Source organism: Lissotriton vulgaris, chromosome 8 (genome assembly GCF_964263255.1).
Source record: "Lissotriton vulgaris chromosome 8, aLisVul1.2, whole genome shotgun sequence".
Lineage (NCBI taxonomy): Eukaryota > Metazoa > Chordata > Amphibia > Caudata > Salamandridae > Lissotriton > Lissotriton vulgaris.
The window spans coordinates 21877722-21900084 of record NC_141696.1 but is presented as its reverse complement, the minus strand read 5'-3'; the positions used below and the strand labels follow the sequence as shown (position 1 = coordinate 21900084).

The following is a 22363-nucleotide window of genomic DNA, read 5'->3' as shown; positions in this document are numbered from 1 at the left end:
ATCGAAGTTGTCATTGATCCTACATTTGTCACCTACATCATTGTAAGTTTCAAAGTAGTTCCTTATCACATTCTGCAAGGTGCCTTAGTTCTGACAATGTGACATAATATAAACACATTCCATTGGAAATGTGCATTTATGTATTGATAGATTAGACTGCCCTTGAAAGTATGTTCACGTTCTTCCTAAACTTTATCTGACCTATGCTACTGACAAAAGTGTGCTTGCGTCACTAACATTACTTAAAGTTACAGAGATTAGAAGTGTTGAAAATGGTCTCTTATCTGGGCTTTTGATAAGATTTTTATCTCATATCTCACTCAAACCTTCTTATCAGGCTGTGAAGGTTGTGTGAGGGGCACCCACAGCAGTATATTAGGGACCCTCTTGACTTTGCCCTTCACAGCTGAAAGCCTGTGTCTTGGATTCATTCTGATACTTTGGACAGAAGTGAGAACCATGAAGTGGCTGCTGCTCCTGGGGCTGGTGGCCCTCTCTGAGTGTGTAGTCAGGTGAGTAGTTACCAAAAAGCTTATTTCAGCAGAGGGTTCTGTGGGAGGAAGATTGAGATATTCAGTCCCACAGTTCAGACTGAAAACTGTGCCACAGAGACTGAAAGACTGACATAGAAGCCGCCCTCAGAAGTTGTTCAACTAAGGGCACATTGAAAGGGAATTTGGCCATGGCTGTGCTGTGACATTTCTGTATTGCTGATCGGATTTCCATGAAATATGTAGGGTGAGAACACGTATGTTATATACATGAGATACTTTCTCTATAGCAATTCATGACATTTCTTTTGCAGCTTCTAAGCAGAGTGGGTTGCAGGTGCTACTATTTACATTTTAATTGCTGTCATATGATGATTGATCGAACTTGGAAGAATACGTGGCATAGTTATTCTTTTGTATTGTACACAGCAGGGCTCAGATTTAATAAAAATCATGCAACATGGCACAGCAAGTAAAGTTCCTGGGCTGCATTGCATGAACATGAGAGAGCAGAGCTGTTCCATATCTACTAAGAGGTGGTGCTGCTCTGACTTTGCTAGGCCCAGAGGCTCTTTTAGCTGCCATGTGCAGATTCAGACACCCTTGCACCATAGTGCAGAGGTGCATGTGTTGTGGTAAGCATAGATGTGAATGGGATGGACCTCCAGCACAAATGAAAAGTGGAAAAAACAAAGACATATGAAAACATTTATATATTAGCACAAATCTCTGTGTACAATGATTTGTCCATGGGTATGTATGTCAACACCCATAATTGGGTGCATGGCAAAGCCGATGCACCATCCAAGGAATGCCACCTTTACTCAAACTAATTAAAAAAAAAGCATTGTGCAGCTTTAGATTACTTTTGATTGTTATTCAAAGCAGATCACAATTTGTGTTGAATTATAAATCCAACACTACACTTTGTGTCAGGTTTATGTTTTACAAAATAGCACAACCTCAAAGCAGTGGAGGGATATAAAGTGCTGTTTGTTTGCAAAATCGCTTGACACCCAGACCTGACAGCTGAGCTACAGTGTATAGTGATATTTCTTGTGTTCTTGTCAGGCAGCGATTCAGGTCGTTAAAAATAATGAATGCAAAACGTATATGAATGAAACCTTTGCATTTCTAAAATGTGCCCTAAGTAGTGAGTTTGGGATTAGTGCTTATTTGTACAGCTCTGAATTTGGGGTTACCCATACTATCAAGTGATTTAGGCAGCCTTTTCCAAAATGTGTTCTTTAATGCACACTAATTTGCATTTAGAGGTCAAGACCTGACAAAATTAAATTGATAAAATAAATGTTCTACTATGCTATATTCCCACACTTGTCCTGATAAAAGCAGTACTCACGTGTGTGGGTGGACCTGTCACCTACAACTTGAAAGGATGAAAAAGCAATGTGAAGACATCAAGGTTTTATTTACAAGCCCCTTGCACTGCCTAAAAGTGTTGCACCGGTGGCGCAAGGGACTTGTAAATAAGCCCCAACATTGTTTGCCTTGCAAATTGACTTATTTGAGTGATGTGTGTAGCTGTGGTCGTTGGGCCTGTTTTAGACCAACACCCAGGGAAACCTACTTTCTCCTGACATTTCTGAAAACTGGATTCCTAGAGGAGTGCAAAGTGAAGCAAACCCTCTACATTACTACCCACAAAACCCTGTAAAAGTCAAACTTTGGATACAATCTCTGTGACACAATATTTCGAAAATGACCTCTATACTGCTGATCTGAGCAGAGGAAGGTGCTTTGTGAGTCCATAACCCCTGTACCCCTGCACTGCCGATCTGAGCTGAGGTAGGTGCTTTGTGTGGCCCATGACCCCTGCACTGCTGATCTGAGCAGAGGAAGGTGGTTTGTGAGTCCATCACCCCTGTACCCCTGCACTGCTGATCTGAGCAGAGGAAGGTGCTTTGTGAGTCCATAACCCCTGTACCCCTGCACTGCTGATCTGAGCAGAGGAAGGTGCTTTGTGTGTCCATAACCCCTTCACTGCTGATCTGAGCAGAGGAAGGTGCTTTGAGTATCCATGACCCCTGTACCCCTGCACTGCTGATCTGAGCAGAGGAAGGTGCTTTGTGAGTCCATAACCCCTGTACCCCTGCACTGCTGATCTGAGCAGAGGAAGGTGCTTGGTGAGTCCATAACCCTTGTACCCCTGCACTGCTGATCTGAGCAGAGGAAGGTGCTTTGTGAGTCCATAACCCCTGTACCCCTGCACTGCTGATCTGAGCAGAGGAAGGTGCTTTGTGAGTCCATAACCCTTGTACCCCTGCACTGCTGATCAGAGCAGAGGAAAGTGCTTTGAGTGTCCATGACCCCTGTACCCCTGCACTGCTGATATGAGCAGAGGAAGGTGCTTTGTGAGTCCATAACCCTTGTACCCCTACACTGCTGATCAGAGCAGAGGAAGGTGCTTTGTGAGTCCATAACCCTTGTACCCCTGCACTGCTGATCTGAGCAGAGGAAGGTGCTTTGTGAGTCCATAACCCTTGTACCCCTGCACTGCTGACCTGAGCAGAGGAAGGTGCTTTGTGTGTCCATAACCCCTTCACCCCTGCACTGCTGATCTGAGCAGAGGAAGGTGCTTTGAGTGTCCATGACCCCTGTACCCCTGCACTGCTGATCTGAGAAGAGGAAGGCGCTTTGTGTGTCCATAACCCCTGTACCCCTGCACTGCTGATCTGAGCAGAGGAAGGTGCTTTGAGTGTCCATGACCCCTGTACCCCTGCACTGCTGATCTGAGAAGAGGAAGGCGCTTTGTGTGTCCATAACCCCTTCACCCCTGCACTGCTGATCTGAGCAGAGAAAGGTGCTTTGAGTGTCCATGACCCCTGTACCCCTGCACTGCTGATCTGAGAAGAGGAAGGCGCTTTGTGTGTCCATAACCCCTGAACCCCTGCACTGCTGATCTGAGCAGAGGAAGGTGCTTTTTGTGTCCATAACCCCTGCACCCCTGCACTGCTGATCAGAGCAGAGGAAAGTGCTTTGTGAGTCCATAACCCCTGCACCCCTGCACTGCTGATCAGAGCAGAGGAAAGTGCTTTGTGAGTCCATAACCCCTGCAACCCTGCACTGCTGATCAGAGCTGAGGAAGGTGCTTTGTGTGTCCATGACCCCTGTACCCCTGTACAGCTGATCAGAGCTGAGGAAGGTGCTTTGTGTGTCCATAACCCCTGCACCCCTGCACTGCTGATCAGAGCAGAGGAAGGTGCTTTGTGTGATAACCCCTGCACCCCTGCACTGCTGCTCTGAGAAGAGGAATGTGCTTTGTGTGTCCATAACCCCTGCACCCCTGCACTGCTGATCTGAGAAGAGGAAGATGCTTTGTGTGACCCATGATCACTGCCCCCCTGCACTGCTGAGCTGAACAGAGGAAGGTGCTTTGTGTGTCCATAACCCCTGCACTGCTGAGCTGAACAGAGGAAGGTGCTTTGAGTGTCCATAACCCCTTCACCCCTGCACTGCTGATCTGAGCAGAGGAAGATGCTTTGTGTGACCCATGATCACTGCCCCCCTGCACTGCTGAGCTGAACAGAGGAAGGTGCTTTGTGTGTCCATAACCCCTGCACTGCTGAGCTGAACAGAGGAAGGTGCTTTGTGAGTCCATAACCCTTGTACCCCTGCACTGCTGATCAGAGCAGAGGAAGGTGCTTTGGGTGTCCATTACCCCTGCACCCCTGCACTACTGATCAGAGCTGAGGAAGGTGCTTTGTGTGTCCATGACACCTGTACCCCTGTACAGCTGATCTGAGCAGAGGAAGGTGCTTTGTGTGGCCCATGACCCTGCACCCCTGCACTGCTGATCTGAGCAGAGGAAGGTGCTTTGTGTGTCCATAACCCCTGCACTGCTGAGCTGAACAGAGGAAGGTGCTTTGTGTGTCCTTAATCCCTGTACCCCTGCACTCCTGATCTGAGCAGAGGAAGGTGCTTTGTGTGGCCATAACCCCTGCACCCCTGCACTGCTGATCTGAGCAGAGGAAGGTGCTTTATGAGTCCATAACCCCTGCACCCCTGCACTGCTGATTTGAGAAGAGGAAGGTGATTTGTGTGACCCATGATCTCTGCCCCCTGCACTGCTGAGCTGAACAGAGGAAGGTGCTTTGTGTGTCCATAACCCCTGCACTGCTGAGCTGAACAGAGGAAGGTGCTTTGTGTGTCCTTAATCCCTGTACCCCTGCACTGCTGATCTGAGCAGAGGAAGGTGCTTTGTGTGGCCCATACACTGCATCAAACGTTCCTTGGGTATTTGGCAATGACATGTTTTTTTCCACCTCATGGTTTCAAGTGGCACCATCATGAACCTGCGCCTCACTGTTGACCCCTATCTGAAGTCCTTTGAAAACCTTGATGGAAAATGACCCTGTTATCAGGAGAGATCCTCAGACCTATATAGGCCCGTCACTTCTTAAAGGGAATCCTTGAATGGGTGAGGTGCTCCTGTACTATCTGTCTTCTACTTACTTTGTTTTCCTTTCCCTCAGGATCTCACTGACGAAAGGGAAATCCCTCCGGGATCATCTGAGGGAAGAGGGAAAGCTGAGGGATTACTTGAAGACGCACGAAGAAGTGGCCAGTAAATTCTCACAGACCGAGGACGCTGTAGTCACCTATGAGTCAATGTGGAATTACTTGGATGTGAGTAAAATCGACCATTTCAGCCATAAAAACCCTTCCTTTAAAGGGCCCCCGGAACCTGCCATGAATGCATGCATGCATCTTTTTCTTGTGGACCCTATGAGCTGTAGTGTCTGCCCATAGACAATGAAAGGCCCAGAGGTGTCTCAGAATTTTGGGGAAAAGATGAGGGTAGAGGTGATTTACTTGTCTGTCCATTGTACTCTTGTGTTTATAGGAGGCGGTAAAGATGATCAGAAGGAGCAGATGGGGGTGTGGTGGTGGGGGTGGGCCTGTGCGGGATAGGGGTGAGTGTGTGGTGTGGTGTGGTGGTTTGTGTGGTGTGTGTGTGTGTGGTGGGTTGTCAATGAAGGTGCAGGCTACACTTATAATACATATGCATGAAAAGTGACATAACTCCATGTGTGGCTGTTCAGTGATCATTGTTAACACTTTTGGATCATAACACTCTGTACTTCCATAAATGTAGGGTACCTGTCTCGTGTTCCTGCAGACAAAAGGGCAAAGAGTCTAAAAAGTGTTTGGCAGACTATATGATGCAAACCAAAGTCTGCCTAGAACTTGGGTGCAGTCAAAGTCAGTAGGGACCCACATTAATGGGGAGAGCAAAATGTAGCATGTCCACCTAATGTAGAGGTGAAAATATAAAACAGTGTAGCATGCCTTGTATCCTGAAGCGTAGGTGGTATGAAACAACTTGATCGGATAGTAGTGGGTTGCTGCCACGATGAGCCACTGGCACCGCTCTCTGATGAAGAACAGCGTGTGAGGTCCCTGCTTCTGAGAACCTGCTCCAGGGAGTTCCACAAGCTGTGTATGCACAGCACTGCTCATGTGTTCCACCAGGTGTGCACACAGCACTGTTCATGTGTTCCACCAGGTGTGGACAAAGATGAAGGCACACAGCACAGCTGTTTTGTTCAAACAAGTGTGCTTGCACAGCACTGCTCATATGTTCCAGCAGGTGTGTGCACACAGTCCTGCTCATGTGTTCCAACAGGTGTGGGCGCAGGTGAGGGATGCAGAGCACTGCTCATGTGTTCCACCAGGTATGTGCGCACAACACTTTCATGTGTTCTATCAGGTGTATGCACACAGCACTGCTCATCTGTTCCACCAGGTTTGGGCACACAGCACTGCTCATGTGTTCCAGCAGGAGTGGGAGCATGTGAGGGTGCACAGCACTACTCATGTGTCCCACCAGGTGTGGGTGCAAAGCTCTGCTCATATGTTCCACCATGTGTGGGCACATGGCACTGCTTTTGTTTTCCACCCGGTGTGGGCACACATTACTGTTCACATGTTCAACCAGATGTGGGTGCACAGCACTGCTCATGTGTTCCACCACGTGTGGGCAGACAGCAATACTCATGTGTTCTATAAGGTGAGGGAATATAGCACTGCTAATGTGTACCCACCAGTTATGGGCACAGAGCACTGCTCATGAGTTCCACTAGGTGTGGGTGCACGACACTGCTCATGTGTGCCACCAGGAGTGGGCACATGGCACTGTTCATGAGTTCCACCAGGTGTGGGAACAAAGCACTGCTTATGTGTTCCCCCAGGTGTGGGGAAGCAGCACTGCTCATGTGTTCTAACAGGTGTGGGCACGCAGCACTGCTTATGAGTTCCAGAAGGTGTGGGCGCATGGCACTATTCATGAATTCCACCAGGTGTGGGCACAAAGCACGGCTCATGTGTTCCCCCAGGTGTGGGGAAGCCGCACTGCTCATGTGTTCCAACAGGTGTGGGCACGCAGCACTGCTTATGAGTTCCAGAAGGTGTGGGCGCACAGCACTGTTCATGAGTTCCACCAGGCATGGGCACACAGCACAGCTCATGTTTTTCACAAAGTGTGGTCGCACAGCACTGCTCATGTGTTCCATCAGGTGTGGGCACACAGCACTGCTCATGTGTTCCATCAAGTGTGGGCACACAACACTGTCCAGTCACCAGAATCTCCTTTTACAGAGTCCCTGTTTGGGAGCACTGCTTCCATGTTGACATGTTGCATTCTAAGAATGTGGTAGTTCCTCTTTCTTATGGGTAGCATTGTTCAAGTTCCCTCCTCCTCTTTACTTATTGTGTCTTGCATTGGCACCAAACTCTGAAATAGGCTTTATGGAAGAGTGTGTGCATGGTATGTTATTTTCTCAAAGAGCATACCATGCTGCCATAGGCGGTCGGTGGTGTCTTCAGGCTTCAGTATACTCCATACAAGGATTTAGGGGCTCAATTGTGGGAATGTCACACAGTGAATGACATCAATTGACCTTTCAGCAGCGTCTGACAGGGAGAGGGGAGGAATGTGCCATATTTAAGGCAATGCTGACACATTCATGTCCTATCCCTTGTGCTAGCACCCTTTTGGCAGCCTGGTGGTAATGCAGGATTGTTTTGGGGCAGGAAGGGACACTTTTCTTCTTAAAAACAATCATTGGAGGCATATTCCCTTTTCTATGTGGACTGCAGAATGCAGCCTGCATAGAAAGAGAGAGAAACACGGAGAAATAGGTATGTTTCTCCTTGTCATGGCTCCCCTGGAAAGATTTGAGATGTTGGCACATCCCAAGGTTTACAAGTTCTTGGAAATCCACGGAAGCATGGGGACAAGCGCAACACTCATGGAATGCCTCCCCAAGGCAGAGTCATTCAATGCAGTGATTTGTGCTGTGTTGCATTACTCCAGATTTTTGGAGCCACTCAGAGCCACACATGCCTTCAGAAATCTGTCTTAAAATTTGCTTCGCTCTTGCACCATGTTACATGGTGCCAGAGCGATGCAAGCAGTTTCATAAATAGGCCCGGTGTATTAATTTTATTTGGTGTTTTTGGAAGGAGCGACCCCTCCGCCTCAATTTGTATGGACACTTTACATTTATGTCTCTCCTTCATGTGTCTCTTCTCCAATAGTGGCTGCCTCTCATAAAGGGTTGTAGGGCGGGAAGGCAGTGCGCTGGGGGAGGGCAGGAGGGGATGATGGGTTACTAATCATTTTTAAAACGTATCTGACGCCGTAGTCCACCTTTGTCGTCGCACCTGCAGGCCTTTTCCTGGATCCCAGCAGCCCTGGGGACGGATTCCGAGCCAATCCTTGAGGTGCAGCGCATCACAGGTTTTGGTCTGAGTGGGCTGAAAATATGTCTTGCTCAGACCAGGGAGAATGTGGGGATTTCTCCAGTCCGGCTGCTGAATGCAGCCATGCTGGAGAAACCTAAGTGCGCATGTTTGTTTTTGTTGGCCTGAGACAGCTGCCCACACACAAATGAGCACTTTGGGAGTGTTGAAGATCTCCTTCTTCACACTCCCATGCCCCGCCCCTCCATGCACAAGCTAGCAAACTAAAATTAGAACCATGCCAGAGCATTGTTTTATCTTTCATTTGCTGGCTCTGCGCCAGACAGTTGGGCTACCCTTCTCCGCCATTGCAGAGGAGCCGCCACTGCTCTTCTCTGCAGTGACCCTCCCTAGCGATCCTTCGAAAATCTGTATTGAGTATAATTCTCTTTGTGATGGGGCTATTACTCAAAGATGTATTAAAACATAATTTAAGCCTGAGTAATGACATCACCTCTACTTACAGTTCAGCACGACTGACGTTAAGATTATAACCCTGGCCAATGTTCCCACCTTTTTTCTTTACAAGAATTTGAAAATAAGCAAAATATAATATCCTTTGGTTGGAAAGAGCACATTCCAAATGACAGACTCAGATCTGTGGATACGTCAGCTTGCGCAGGGCACTTGCCTCAATGCTACATCTTGCAATATTAGGGTGGGGTTCAGAGTGAGGACACAGATGTTCCAAAGAGAAGAGCGACCTGGGCCATCAGGACGTTAGTAAACCCCCTGGCATTGGTCACTCTCAGGGGGTGAAGGCTGGTACAGAGTACCTCCACCAGGAAAAACAGCGTCTCTGAGAAGAAGCACTTTGATGCACTAATACCTGTTTGCGCTGACCTTACACCTGCGCATTGTCCATCGTGGAATATGAAGCACTGGGACATCCGCCGAAAATGCACTATTTGCCAGAATTATGTGAATAATGATGTGGGATGTTGTGAACCTCAGAATGTTGTGACTTTACTTAACCCCTTCCATGCTGATGACGAACCCCAGCCGTCATGCACTACGGTGCTCGTGTGCTGATGACGGCTGGGGTTCGTCACGGCCCGCCCCTGTTCGTGCTGTTTACAGCACCCCAGGGGAATCGCGGCCGCATGGAAAGGGTTAAAGATAGAAGGAAACCTCATTGAGAATATTTACAAGTTTTAGAACAAAGGGGCACATGCATCATTCTAAATACCGATCGCAAAGGGGCAGATTCACTGAATCTGCCCCTTTGCGACCGGTGTTTTTGGAAAGGGGCGACCACTCGGTCCCCCCGAACGTATGGTGGAGTGCCTCGATCCCCCCGGGAAGCCATTTTTGGGCGGGAGGCGTGTCTCGGCTGGTATGCCCGAAGCGGCGTAGCCGGGGCGCGCTTTTTCCCGCCCTAGAGTGGGCTGGCCTAGACACCGACGTAGCCAGCCCCGCCCTAGGGGCGGGCAGGGGCGGGTTCTCGCCCGCCCCGAAGACGGATAAAAAGAGACGCAAGACCAGAAGACGTCCTCTTGTTCTTGTGCTCCGAAGCTGCACCTCCTCGCTACACGTGAGCTCGGGACAGAACGAAGAGCCAATTTTGAGCGTTTTGATCCTTTTCTTTGTCTTCTAGATACTTCCTCGGGGAGATGCCCCAGAAAGGCGCGAAGAGAATGACGACCGACCAGATGGTGCGGGCCCTTTGCAAAGAAGTGTCCGACATAAAGAAACGGTTGGCAGAACGGGACGGGGAGGAGGGTACGGGCCCTGCGCCGGCTGGAGGGAGACCTAAGAGGCCGAGAAGGGTTCCAGCCGGTGGAGACGTCCCGGTTCCCTCTGCCCCGCTCGAGGCGCCGACCCCAGTACCGATCGAGGGGAATCCAATCCCTGTTGTCGTCACCCCGACACCCAAGGGAGACATGCCCCCCGAGCTGGCAGCACAGCTAGCAGCATGGTTGGGGGATAGTAGTGATGGCGCCGCGGCTGCCGAGGCACAGGCGCTGATGAAAGGACTTCGTGAGAAAAGGGAGGCGGCTAAAGACAAGCCGCAAGCGGCAGAAGTCGCGTCCGGTTCAGGTAAGCGGCCATTGCCGATTGCAAGGGACGAGTCAGCACCCTCTCGTAGAGAGAGACTGGGACAACATGTGCCTTTGGCTATAAAGGAAAAGATCTGGTCTGGGGAGTATGTGAATATTTTCTCCTTGCTTGTTGACCATTATGATATGGAGCATGTTAAAAGTCAGAAGGACTTAATGCATCCGAGTGTTTGGCGCGCAAAAATGGCCGCCTGTAAGGTGAATGAGAATATTGGCAACTGGGGCAATGCGTGGGGTATTTTCACATCGATTTTGGGGGGTCGTAGGCCCGAGTTGCTTCCTGAGTTTCCCGTTTATCAATCACGAATTATGGGGTACTCGACATCGTATCAAGGTAACCATTGGTTTTGTTATGACAACCTGTTCAGGAAAGAGAAGGAACATAACAAGAGTTTGACTTGGGATTGTTACGATTCTATAACATGGGATAAAATGAAAGAATCGGGAATGTTAAGAATGCCATTGGTTGGGAGCAATGTTATTGATTACTCCCGCCAAAATGTGGGGACGCCCTTTCGTCCAAGTACGAGCACCGACGACCAGTCAAGGCCCGCAGGCAATACAGGGAGAAAGGGTTTCTGTTTTAATTTTAACAAAGGGAAATGTACCAGGCCTCCGGGATTGTGTAAATTCAAACACGAATGTAGTACGTGTGGGTCGTCCCATCCTGAGTCATCGTGCAGAGCCAGAACGGGTGAGAATGGGGGTAAGGGGGGCGCCAAACAGGTCTAAGCTTGGCCGAGGGGCGCCGTTACCAACCCCGATTGATACCTTGGCAATGATTCCCTGGCTCAGCGAATACCCGGATCGTACTTCTGCCGGGGTGCTGCGGAACGGTTTTTCACATGGTTTCCGCATCCCGGTGGGGGACTTTCAGGGGGTAGGGATGTGCAAAAATCAACTTTCCGTGTTGCAACATACATCTGTAGTGCATGAGAAAATTCAGAAAGAGGTTAGCCGGGGACGGGTTGCCGGCCCGTTTAGTGTACCCCCGGTACCGAATTTTGTTTGTTCTCCGTTAGGGGTGGTCCCCAAGAGGGACCCAGGTGAGTTCCGTTTGATCCATAATCTGTCTGCTCCACATGGTCTTTCGGTGAACAACGCAATTGATCCGGAAGTTTGTTCGGTGCGATACGCATCGTTTGATGAGGCAGTAGCCATCTTGAATCGCCTGGGGCCCGGGACGTTGATGGCGAAATCTGATATCGAGTCAGCGTTCCGGTTGCTCCCGGTACACCCAGACGATCAGCGTCTTTTGGGATTCGGGTTCCAGGGGTCATTTTACATGGATAGGTGTATGCCAATGGGTTGCTCTATATCATGTGCTTATTTTGAGCAATTCAGTACTTTCCTGCAATGGGTGTTTACTAAGAAAACGGGTTTTCGAAATGTAATGCACTACCTTGACGACTTTTTGTTCCTGGGCTCCGCCGGAAGTCCCGAATGTGCCCAGGCCTTAGATGAATTCTGTGTGTTGATGGGTCATTTTGGTGTGCCATTGGCAACGGGTAAGACTATGGGTCCCACGACTTGCCTCGAGTTTTTGGGGATCGAGTTGGACTCAAGGGAGGGGTGTTTCCGTTTACCAGCTAGCAAAGTGTTGAAATTCAGGACAGCCCTCCAAGTATGTTTAAATGCACCTAAGGTTACACTGCACCAGTTGCAACAATTAGTGGGAAAGTTGAACTTTGCCTTGAGGGTGATCCCAATGGCTCGCCCGTTTTCCCGCTCGATTGCCCAATCAATGGTTGGTTTAAGAGAAGGGCATCATCGCACGAGATTATCGGCCGAAGTCCGCCAGGACATGCGGATTTGGTTAGCATTTTTGGCGGACTTCAATGGCCGAGTCGTCTGGAACAAGCCAGCCGTGTCCTCCGAAGAGCTTGGGCTATGGACAGATTCAGCAGGAAGTATAGGTTTTGGCGCCATCTTCGGCACAAAATGGTCTGCACAAAAGTGGCCCCTATGGTGGCACGAGAAGGGGCTGACGGGTAATATAGCTTTCCTTGAACTATTTCCCATTCTGGTGGCCCTGAGAACATGGCCAGACGGGTTCAGAGATCATTCTGTCGTGTTCTGGTCCGACAATATGACCGTGGTAGAATGCATCAATAGTCAGGCAGCCCGTTGTAAATTGATTTTGAGGCTGCTCAAAGAAATTGTCTTACTGTGTATGCAACTGAACGTGATATTCAGAGCAAAACATGTCCCAGGGGTGATGAATCAGGCTGCTGATGCACTGTCTCGTTTTCACATGCAGGCTTTCTCGGGTTTCCTTCCTTCAGCGGACCCAGAGCCGGCACCCTTCCCCGAAGCTCTCTGGTCTCTCGGTGCCCCGAACTTCGTCACCTCGTGGGAGAGAGTCTAGCACCCAGGACAAGGAAGGCATATGAAGGGGCGTTTCAGGCCTATTTAGCCTTTTTGGGGGAAGAGAGAGGGGGACTGTGGGGGCAGGAAGAGTGTGTAGTACTTTTTCTGATGTCTTTACGTAGGGCTGGGAAATCGGTGGCTACGGCCCAAAGGCATCGTGCCGCCATTTCCTTTGTTGCCAAGGCCCATGGCATCCAGGACCCGACAGCGTCTTTTACGGTACAAAAAGCGCTGCGTGGGTGGCAACGCCTAGAGGGTCGCAGAGTAGACGTAAGACGACCGATAGGTCTGGATAGGTTGGCCCAGTTACTGGCCTCACTCCCTAACACGTGCTCGTCCCCTTTCGAGACCTGTTTGTTCCGGACTGCATTTACGCTGGCATTTCACGGGGCTATGAGAGTTAGTGAGCTGGTTGCAAGGAACAAACAGGATGTGTCGGGGGGCTTGTGCAGGGAACATGTCCGGATCAGGGGCGATGCGATGATTGTCTCCTTTCTCAGGTCCAAGTCCGACCAAGACGGGAGGGGGGACTGCACGATCATTCGCCGGACCCCCGGATCCTCCATGTGTCCGGTACAGTGCTTAGAAGACTACCTAGCACGAAGGGTGGCATCATGGGGGGGGACATTGTTGAGGCATGCAGACGCCACCCCACTGACGAGGTTTCAGTTTCAGCGGGTGCTTGCAATGGCCATTGCCGCAACGGGCTTGGACCCGGGCGAATTTGGGACCCATTCCTTTCGGATAGGGGCTGCCACTGAAGCTACAGCCAGGGGTCTTAATGTAGAACAAGTAAAACGTGTGGGGCGTTGGTCCTCCAATTGTTATAAGAGGTACGTGCGATTGCACATGTTGTGAAGCTGTAATCATGTACTCACGCCTCTTGTCTTTGTTTGTTTTCAGTTGCGCAAGCCTACGAGGCAGGGCGGACTGTGCAGTCGACCCAACACCAGGCCAGCGGTTGCACATCACCGGCTGTAAGGAAGGAGGTGTGGGTCGTGGGCCACTCATACGTGAGACGGGCCGCGGACGTATTCAAAGCAGGTGACATGGTTCACGTACCTGGGGAATACGGGTACAGAGTGTCCTTCTACGGAAGGGGCGGTCTCTGTATTGACCAGTTTCAGGCATTTTTTGAGGGTTTGTTAGAGCGGATGAGGTCACCGCCGTCCATAGTCATAGTGCATTTAGGGGGTAATGATTTGGTCACTACCGGTAGACGACTTCTCCTGGAGAATATGCTTTCCACGGAAAGTTGGTTAGCAAGGAGAGTTCCGGGGTGCATAATTGCGTGGTCTCATATGATCCCACGAAAAGTATGGCGGGGGGCTATCTCGATCCCTGCTTTAAACCATTCTGTTAGAAAACTGAATAACAAAGTGAGTAGGTTGTTCCGTTCCAAGACATTGCATTCGATCTCGCATAGTTGTATTAATGATGACAGTATGTATCTGGGGGATGGTGTGCATTTGTCGAGGGTGGGGAATGAGTTACTCATAGGAGACTTCTTAGCCTGGTTAAAATCATTAAGACATGACCTTTAGGTAGGAGTTTTGTGGGGGGTCCGGATAGCCGGTCAACTATCCGGACCTGTGGCGGTAAGGTCATGATCGGTGAGCACTAATTGGTAGATCCCTATGAGTGGGCGTCACCCAACACGGATGGGAGCGCTCGGGAGAGGTGGCCATTGGCCCCTCAGTGGGGAGGCGGTCCCGTCTAAGGGCGGGTCGCCGGAAGTAAAGGAAAGGCGGTCAAGGCCCCTTCCGTTGTAGGAGGGGTTACAGCCCCCTCCTGGGGAATTTCCCGGGGCCAGGGTCATCTGCGACGGCAGATGCGGTAAGTTGTGTGGGATGGGGGGAGGTCCACGATACCTTCTAGATACCACACACAAGTCTTCGAACGACCTTTAAATGGCGTCGAGTCTTAAGTGCCCCCGTCAAGTCAAGGGAAATTGTTAGTAGTTGCACTTGAGGTAAGCCTCTGTGCTGTCGCCCCTCACAAGTGGGAGGGGTAAGTCTGGTTAGGGATCTTGACACCGGTTATGACCTTGCCGTTGGCCCTTAACGTTAGGATGTACAATTTCAGTTTTTTCTAGAGAATGTTTTTGTTGGATGCTAGTTCGGCTAGGAGAAACTCTGTATTAGAGAATATGTTAAGGTGAGCCAAACATCGCAATGTGATAATGAAATTGTACATAAAATGAAACGTTTAATGTTTTTAATTTTTTGTTTTAATAAATACGGCCGGGGGAGGGTCACTCCCTCCCCACATCCAAAAACTTCAAGAACTGTTTCCGGTTTCCCTTCCTTTTGGGGATTGTGTTGAGAGGGGGTGGCGGGTATCTCAGCCATATGGAAAGGGGCGACCACTCGGTCCCCCCGAACGTATGGTGGAGTGCCTCGATCCCCCCGGGAAGCCATTTTTGGGCGGGAGGCGTGTCTCGGCTGGTATGCCCGAAGCGGCGTAGCCGGGGCGCGCTTTTTCCCGCCCTAGAGTGGGCTGGCCTAGACACCGACGTAGCCAGCCCCGCCCTAGGGGCGGGCAGGGGCGGGTTCTCGCCCGCCCCGAAGACGGATAAAAAGAGACGCAAGACCAGAAGACGTCCTCTTGTTCTTGTGCTCCGAAGCTGCACCTCCTCGCTACACGTGAGCTCGGGACAGAACGAAGAGCCAATTTTGACCCACCCACCAGCCCCTGAGGACAGCAAGTTGTTGTGCAATAAAGTGAATTTATAAGTTTGTTTTTCCATTCCGTTTACAGGCTGTGAAAGTATCAGTTTGTTGTTGATCATAATAAAGTATGGTGAATATTGTGTAGTTTGTTTCGATTAAAATGATTTGGTGTAGTGTTGTATTTTTTAGCATGTTCCTTCGGTCGTAGCGACCAATGTTTTTTGTAGGTTTGAATAAAAATTGTCGTATTTATTTTTGGTAGGCGGTAAGGTCATGATCGGTGAGCACTAATTGGTAGATCCCTATGAGTGGGCGTCACCCAACACGGATGGGAGCGCTCGGGAGAGGTGGCCATTGGCCCCTCAGTGGGGAGGCGGTCCCGTCTAAGGGCGGGTCGCCGGAAGTAAAGGAAAGGCGGTCAAGGCCCCTTCCGTTGTAGGAGGGGTTACAGCCCCCTCCTGGGGAATTTCCCGGGGCCAGGGTCATCTGCGACGGCAGATGCGGTAAGTTGTGTGGGATGGGGGGAGGTCCACGATACCTTCTAGATACCACACACAAGTCTTCGAACGACCTTTAAATGGCGTCGAGTCTTAAGTGCCCCCGTCAAGTCAAGGGAAATTGTTAGTAGTTGCACTTGAGGTAAGCCTCTGTGCTGTCGCCCCTCACAAGTGGGAGGGGTAAGTCTGGTTAGGGATCTTGACACCGGTTATGACCTTGCCGTTGGCCCTTAACGTTAGGATGTACAATTTCAGTTTTTTCTAGAGAATGTTTTTGTTGGATGCTAGTTCGGCTAGGAGAAACTCTGTATTAGAGAATATGTTAAGGTGAGCCAAACATCGCAATGTGATAATGAAATTGTACATAAAATGAAACGTTTAATGTTTTTAATTTTTTGTTTTAATAAATACGGCCGGGGGAGGGTCACTCCCTCCCCACATCCAAAAACTTCAAGAACTGTTTCCGGTTTCCCTTCCTTTTGGGGATTGTGTTGAGAGGGGGTGGCGGGTATCTCAGCCATATGCATTTGGGATGCATCAACCCAAATGAAAATTCGCAATTTAAGTAATCGCAAAATTTGCGATTACCTAAATTGCAAATGCATTTAGGGAATCGCAAATTGAGATTCCCTAAATGCAATGCATCATGCAATTTTAAATCACGATTTCGCAATTAGATGCCGCTCATTACCATCAGTTTGAAGTTGATGGTAATTTGCGAAAACTTTGAAAAATGCACTGAAGGTCAATTTTCAAGGTTCCATGTTACACACACACATGTCCTTGGGAAATGTGTGTGCGCGAAACATGTGATCACATGGCAATTTCAGGGGTGCATCAGGGTGTCCTTTTGGCACCCTTCCACTCTTGAAATTTCATGCGCAATTTAGAAGTACCTATTTGGTGCACATGCAATTCCCATTTATTCCTATGGGTATCTAGGGCCATAGGAATGAATGGGAAGCTATTCCCTAAATTTGATTCGCAATTTGCGAGTTGCAATTAAAGAATGTGCTGGAATCACAATTTTTGTTTGCGATTCCTACATCCATAGGAATTGTGAATCCTTAAAAATCGAAAATTAGGAATTGCAATTCCTCACTTTGATGCATGTCAATCAATCAATCAATCATGGAATTTATATTGCGCACTACTCACCTGGAAGGGTCTCAAGGCGCTAGGGGGAGGGGGTCTGCTACTGCTCGAACAGCCAGGTCTTGAGCTGTTTCCTGAAGGCGAGGTGGTCCTGGGTTAGCCGCAGGCGGACGGGCAGGGAGTTCCATGTCTTAGCCGCCAGGTAGGAGAAGGATCTTCCTCCGGCGGTGGCTCTCTGGATGCAAAGATCGACGGCGAGGGCGAGGTTCGCGGATCGTAGCAGGCGGGTGGGCGTGTAGAAGGTCAGGCGGTCATTGAGGTACTTTGGGCCTAGGTCGTGGAGGGATTTGTGTGCGTGGGTGAGGAGTCTGAACGTGATCCTCTTGTTGACATGGAGCCAGTGCAGGTCTCTCAGGTGGCTCGAGATGTGGCTGCGAAGGGGGACGTCCAGGATGAGTCGGGCGGAGGCGTTCTGGATACGCTGAAGTCTTTTCTGTAGCTTGGCTGTTGTACCGGCGCAGAGGGTGTTTCCGTAGTCTAGTCTGCTGGTGACGAGGGCCTGAGTGACAGTCTTCCTGGTCTCGGTCGGGATCCATCGGAAGATCTTGCGGAGCATGCGGAGGCTGTGGAAGCAGGATGAGGAGACGGCGTTGACTTGTCTAGTCATCGAAAGGGAGGAGTCCAGGATGACGCCCAAGTTGTGTGCGTGGTACGTTTGCTTGGGTGCGGTGCCTAGGGCCGGGGGCCACCAGGAGTCGTCCCATGCGGAGGGCGACGGTCCCAGGATGAGGACTTCTGTCTTGTCCGTGTTCAACTTCAGGCGGCTGATGTTCATCCACTCGGCGACGTCTTGTGGCCCTAAGTGTGTGCATTGCGGGTGTGAGAGTAGAATATAAACACATGAAAGAGTCGCAATTCTGCAAATTGTAATTTATTTTCCCTTAATTCTCCTTCAGGTGGTCTATTATGGCACAATCTCCATTGGAACTCCACCTCAGGCCTTTAGGGTGATGTTTGACACGGGCTCCTCCAATCTCTGGGTACCGTCCACAGACTGCAAGAGTCCTGCCTGCAGTAAGTATGTGAATGAACATTGAATTGGCAATGGTGAGCTGCAACATCTCTCACAAAGCCTGCTGTACTGTGAATCCCTCACTTTATGTCACTCTTTATCATTGCGACTCCTTGAAAATGCAGATACAATCACACAAACATGCACGCACACACCCACACACACAAATACCCATACCCACACATGCACACCCACACATGCACACACACAAACACGCACACACACACACACACACATACAAGTGCACACATACACACACACACACACACCGAAGCACAGACACATGCACACACCCACACATGCACATTCACTCATATAAGCACACACATGTGTGCACACACTCACACATGCATGCACACACACAAGTTCACACACACACATGCACACCCATGCATGGACACACACATGCACAAACATGTGCGCACACACTCACATATGCATGCACACACACACAAGTTCACACACACATGCACACCCTTGCATGCACATGCACAAATGCACACCGACACATGCACACTCACACATATAAGCACACACACTCACGCAGACACACACACAGACACACAAGCACACACATGCACACACCCACACATGCACACTCACACATATAAGCACACACACCCACGCAGACACACACACAGGCACACAAGCACACACATACACACACACATGCACACATGCACACACATGCACATACATGCACGCATACACTTACACATGCATGCACACACACACAAGTTCACACACACACATGCACACGCATGCATGCACACACACACCTGCACACCCACACACACACACACATGTACATACACACATGCACATACATCTCCTGTAGCGGAATTTGAAACAATTTAAGTTGTGCTGCGTGCTGTCTTCTACCTAGCAGCTGGTCCAACAATGAAACACAAACACACATACATGCATGCACACATGTATACACAAACAAACACACACATGCATTCCATATAATGAAATGAAATACAATTTAAGATTTGTTGTGTGCTTTCTTTTACCCAGCTCCTGGCTTAACAATAGGATACTACACACACATCTGTACACAGGCACACATACACACAACCACGCACTCATGCAGACATTCTATGTAACATAATTAAAATCAATTCACACTAGCAGATGAATGGGGTGGATAAATAACATTTAGCCCCAACACGAGGATTGCTGTTCAGAAGTGTCCACTAGAAGGTACTTATGCATCAACAAGATTCACTTGAAGGCCTTGGAGTGAAGAGTGCTCTCGGAGGCCGGTGGCGATAAAGGGATGTCTTTTACCTTGAAGGGTGAATACTGGTCACCCCTAACATGTTCCTGTTACATTAGCAATTCTAGCTAGCTGGTGTATTACAAGAATGTTCACACAAACAAAATGTGGGTACATAACTCACATTCAAAGAGTTTTCAAAGGAATTGGGGAGAGGAGTTGACCTAATGGCTAGGGCGTTCGACCTCGAATCTGGGGAACTTGGTTCGTGTCTCCGCAATGGCGCTGAACATCCTGTGATTTTGGGCAAATCAATTAATCTTTCCGTGCCTATCCAAAATGAATGTGTCCTCATGTAATGCAACTGGTGCTATGTAAAGCGCTCTGATACCCGATTCGAGTCAAGTTCGCGCAGCACAACCTGTATTTAGGACTGTACATTAATAACTTAGTAGTCTCTTTAGAAGAACCACCATCCTTAGGATTGCTACTAGAGAATGCATTGATTAGGTACTTGCTCTACGCAGATGGCCTTGCCTGCTCAGTTAAAGCTCTAAAAAAGAGATTTCTGTTGCACAGTACTGCAGCATAGAGTGCCTGAAAATAATTAAAACTACCACCAATCCAAGGCAATGGTCGTCAGAAAAATCATAGGTGAAATAATAACAAAAAACAGTATCTGGTAAAGGAGGACATCTAATTAATTACACCTCGGGCCAAATTTATCAAGGTTTTGTATTGAACTAGTGCCATGCATGGGGCGCAAGGGCAACACAAATCCTAAGTGCGATGTGTCATGCCTGCATTGCTTGATACATCTGGAGTAACACAACATACATCTCTGCGTTGCGTTACTCTGCCCCAGGGAGACACTCCATGGGAGGAGCGTGGGTGTTCACACACCTCCAACCTTGGATTTTGCTGCATTTCCAGATTTACAATCAGTGGTAGACCTGGGAATGCTTCCACATTTTATACCTCCCCTGTTAAGGCATAACAGGGAGAAATATATTTATTTCTCCTTATGTCTTCCTCTTTCTACCTGTGCTTCCTTCTGCAGTACATATCAAAAGAGGAAAATGCTTGTGCGGATTATTTTTGTGTAGAAAGATGTTGACCGTTGTACCATGATGCCATTTTGTCTGCATTGACGATAAGCAGGAAAAAGTGAGCCAGCGCTAGGAAAGGACAGGAATGGGCATTATAATGTTAAATATGGTGCATTCCTGCAAAGAGAGAGGGGGATCAGCGAGGGAGACAGAGACAAATAGAGGCATAGAAAGAGTAGGCTTGAGAAAGAAAAAGATAAAAAAGACGTAGTGAGAGTAAGAGGTAGAGAAAAAATGTGACGGCCACAAACAAGCACCTAAGTTCAAGAGAATCCTAAATGTATGACTTTGTTTGAATGGTAACATTATGACCACACCTCACCTCAGTACTTGGTGACTGTTTGCATCCAGTTTGGTGCACAGTTTCTTGACTTAGTGGCCTGATTTCAATCTTGGCGGATGGGTTACTGCATCACAACGGTGATGGATAGCCAAGCTGATGGGATTTATATTTTGCCGTTTGGAATATCAGTTACCGTTGTGACAGAGTAACCCATCCTTCAGGATTGTAATCAGGACCTCAGTGGTGCAAACTTTCAACACTCCTGACTCCCTTCCTTCTCCTGCTCCACACAGTTATCAGCATTTGCACCATCCTTGCACCCTGAATCCTAATACAGTACTTTAGGGATCGCATATGGTTGGGCGGCCCCTTCTATAACGCAGGTCACTTAGTGCAAACTTAGCTCCGGTGCGACCTACATGGAGCCGATAGGGGTCTACTCACAGATACAGGTGTCAAGATTCACCTATATAGAATTAACGCAGGGGGGAGTAAATGAGAGAATCTTTCTCCTTTACAATGTTTCCATATTACAGATGCAGATGTAGAGGCAAAGGGGCCAATGAGAGGCCAACTGGCTACAGGTTCTACAGAGTCAGTTCAGCCATGACTGCAACACTTATGAGTGCAAAATAAGGCCCCGGTCTTCCAATTGGTTGCCCTACAGGCAAGTGCAGTCATTCAATACACTAACCTCCAGGGGGCTCTGACCCCCTTTGAAAGCCAGGCCACTTTACTCCTGGAAAGGAAAAGGCAGACCAGAGGCTTCAAATAGCCAGCCTACCTTAAACTTTAAGGAAACAATATAACAAAAAGATAATCGACTCCAAAAAAGAATTTATAAGGGCTGAATTGGACAATGCCATAAACAGACCACGAAAACTCTTCGAGATTCTAAAACAACAGTCAAATAAACTAACCAAAACGGCTCAAGAGAACCCAAAAAACCCCATAAGCTGCGAGGAATTCTCCTCATTTTTTACGGAAAAAACAAAACTGCTAGAAATTGGGCTCACAAGTGCAGCGGCTAACCTCACGACCCTTCCCTCATCTAAAAATGAGGCTAATGCGTCAACGGAGGATCTTCAAACAAAAAATATGGCTACTTGGGACACATTTGAACTATATGACCAGGGAAAGATCGTCAAAACGCTAGCAGAGCTTAGACCGAACAACCACTATCAAGACCCGTTACCGGCAAAATGTGTAAGAAAAATCAGTCACACTCTAGTTCCGATCTGGACTGAGATAATAAATGCCTCACTTGTACAAGGAACCCTCCCTGACTGCCTAAAAACTGGGCAGGTTGTTCCCATCATCAAAAAACCAACAGCGGATGCAACAGACCCGAATAACTACCGACCAGTGACCAACATCCCTTTACTGGCCAAACTCATTGAGAAATGCGTGCAAGGCCAACTGAGTCAACACATCAATAAGTTTTCATTACTTGATGACTGCCAATCAGGTTTCAGAACAGGGCACAGTACCGAAACTGCGATCCTACATATTGTTGATGACGCCTTACAAGCCCTTGACCAAAATCATGCGTGCCTACTGATCCTTCTAGACTTGTCATCAGCATTTGACACGGTAAATCATGAGATCCTGATGATCAGGCTACAAGACAGGATGGGTTTATCTGGAAACGTACTGAAATGGTTTAATTCCTTCCTGCAGAATCGGACTCAACTATTCCTGGTCAATCAAGCAATCTCCTCCCCATGC

The 22363-nt window shown here is 48.8% G+C and overlaps 1 protein-coding gene across 1 annotated transcript in view; it reads left to right on the top strand.

The window, feature by feature from the left end:
- The first annotated feature begins 418 nt into the window (after positions 1 to 418).
- The window catches only part of LOC147693263 (pepsin A-like), a 65045-nt gene continuing 43100 nt past the window's right edge, over positions 419 to 22363 (top strand). The window contains exons 1-3 of the mRNA XM_086933205.1: positions 419 to 512; positions 4985 to 5138; positions 17906 to 18023. Coding sequence (XP_086789331.1) covers positions 460 to 512; positions 4985 to 5138; positions 17906 to 18023 — 325 coding nt within the window. The 5' untranslated portion in view covers positions 419 to 459. The remainder of the gene's footprint in view (positions 513 to 4984; positions 5139 to 17905; positions 18024 to 22363) is intronic.